The 2,532-nt window shown below is 42.6% G+C and overlaps 1 protein-coding gene across 1 annotated transcript in view; it reads right to left on the reverse strand.

The window, feature by feature from the left end:
* The window catches only part of aqp9b (aquaporin 9b), a 20,826-nt gene extending 19,463 nt beyond the window's left edge, over positions 1–1,363 (reverse strand). The window contains exon 1 of the mRNA XM_048231827.1: positions 1,106–1,363. Within this exon, the coding sequence (XP_048087784.1) occupies positions 1,106–1,204 (99 nt within the window). The 5' untranslated portion in view covers positions 1,205–1,363. The remainder of the gene's footprint in view (positions 1–1,105) is intronic.
* Between the last annotated feature and the right edge of the window lie 1,169 nt (positions 1,364–2,532).

A 2,532-nucleotide genomic window follows, 5' to 3' on the forward strand; every position in this document is an offset into this window, starting at 1 on the left:
TCTGGATCAAAGGCATCGCTTGGCCCGTGAAAAGCCACCTGAAACACACCAGCGCTCCAGACTTCAGCCTTCTCAACTAGCATTGCAATCAACATTTAAGAGCAATCAACACACCATCGGAAGAAGGAGGCACCGCTGAAAAATAACGGTCTTCAGCGGGCACACGCGCAACTCAACACACGCACCATCAAATGTTTGCTTACGCGCGTATACTGTATTTACACAAACGCGTGGTCATGCGGAGAAAACGGAGAAAAAAACGTGAGGAAAATGAGGGAGAGGTGGAGAATAATAGTTATAGAAGAAATCAATTTTCATTTGTGACAAGCCGATGCTTTTACAGATGTAAAGTGACGTCCCACGGCTCTCTTCAAATACATTCTCGAGAACATAGCTGAAATATTTAGTATGATGTATTTTCAAAAGCCACAATACCAAAAAACGTGGAATAAAGGTTTTATTTCAAAGATATATATATATATAGACTGTATTTATTTATTTATTACTCCTAATCTCATGCTCCATTTAAGACCATCCACTACACTTAGCCAAAGCACACACTGCATGGACAGTCTGAGTAACTGGAGAAAACCCTCATTGGGAATTTGTGCCATATATATGCAGATATGCTGTTGTCCCAGGGAGCAATGGGATTCAATGGTCTTTAAACCCCATATGAGAACCAGTCTTATGGAAGTTTTCATGCTCATGGAAGGAGCATAATGATAACGGCCTCCCTCTGTGATCAAAGACTAAAAATGAATAATCTCATTTAAATCACAAAAGTGCGGGCTGCTGTCATGCGTTAGCGACGGTCATTAATAGGATTTCTTTAAAAAATATATATTAAACAAGAAACTGTCACATTTTAAGATATACTTCTGCTTCAATAGCCTGTCAAATTAACAATTAATAAAACTGTCAAAATAGCCTAAGTAGTAGTCTTTAACGGTTGTTAAAAAAATGTGCAAAGCATATTTGTCAGAATAAAGATAATGTCATTAATATGAATAATCTGTCAGGGTGTCCTCTCAACTCCCTCGACAGAGCAGATGTCTTTTCCTGTCCCGCTGGCTTCCGCGCTTATTAGAAACAGGGTACTCACTATTAAGATGAACGTTCCAAGAAATTCCGCCAAAAACTCTTTGATGATGTCTTTCCTCAGGGTGCATCGCTCCCTCATAGTTCTTTTGTTTCCCTCCATCTTTTTCGGCAGACAGATAATTTCTCACTCCTGTCACGACAGACAAATGACGAGCGCTTGGCTTTGCCCTCCTCAGAAGCCGCGACGCAAATAAGCCCGCCAACCTCTGCTTACAGTGCTTGCGTTATGCCCACTAGACTGACATGTCCCGTTAATCTTTTTCACTCCCTCCACATATAACCCCCCCCCCTCGAATGATTGCATTGTACAGAGTGAGCCGATTTTAGATGAGTAGAAGTGGTTGGCAGGTGACAGGTAGAAGTGGTTGGCAGGTGACAGGTAGAAGTGGTTGGAGGTTCTGAGCAAAGATTCTAGAACAGTAATTCTGTTCTAGAATCTTTGGTTCTGAGTGTTTTTTGTGTTGTATTTTTTCTTTGCGCTTTTACGCACAGCAGAATCTGTTTGAGAAACTAAGATGAGCGACATCTTCGCCTTTACTTGAGGAAATGTATTTAGTTTGCATATGATAGGTTAGTTTTTTATTCGTCATGTTGTTGTGTTAGTGTTAGTGTTTAAAAATAGTGGGCTATTGATTAAAAAGCCAGTGGTATACCAAGAGCCAAAGGTCCTGTTTTAACTCCCGAAAATGGCGCCCTCTTCTGGACATTAGGCTGGTAGGCCTGAGCGCAAACTCCGGCATGTGGAGTCTCCTTTCTGTGACCGCACACCTTAAGCACCACGTGTCATGTGACACTGAGCCGTCCCGTCCCGTCCCATAGCGCTCATAATATTCCTATTTGACTGCTCTTAAATTTTGTGTGAGGCATTTTTTTTTTTTTTTTTTTTTGGGTGTGTTTCAGTGTTATCGAAGGATATGTAGTTTAAATAGTATATAGCCTACAATACATAGGCTACTGTATACCTCAAGCTGTCACAGCGGCGAGAGATTGTCTTCATTCATCGTCGGAGAGAAGGTGGAATTTGTGTCTGTGTTTTTTTATCCAGTAGGGGGCGCACAGTGTATAGGAAATAGACCTTGCTCTGACACTTCTTGGCCTCCTCAAGCGGGTGGGCCAGTGAGCCTCACGGAACGGGTCGGGAGAAGACGACAGGTGTGAAATGTTATCCTTGCGTTCATCAATGTCACTTTTTCGGGGGTGTCGTCTTTGATGTGAAAAAGGCGCTGTCAAGCGGCCGCCCATGCTGCGAAGAAAGAGGTGCGCTGACGGATATGAAGCGCCTCAGTGGGGTGTTCACAAATTAAAACACCTCGTCCGCTTTATTATCATGGCAAAGACTCGCATAGCGAGCACACTTAACGCTTTTGAATAGGCATGGAGTTACTCCTAGCTCAAGGCTTCTATACACATGGCTTTTACATGTTGCCT

The sequence above is a fragment of the Alosa alosa genome, chromosome 21 (assembly GCF_017589495.1).
Source record: "Alosa alosa isolate M-15738 ecotype Scorff River chromosome 21, AALO_Geno_1.1, whole genome shotgun sequence".
In the NCBI taxonomy this organism is placed as follows: domain Eukaryota; kingdom Metazoa; phylum Chordata; class Actinopteri; order Clupeiformes; family Clupeidae; genus Alosa; species Alosa alosa.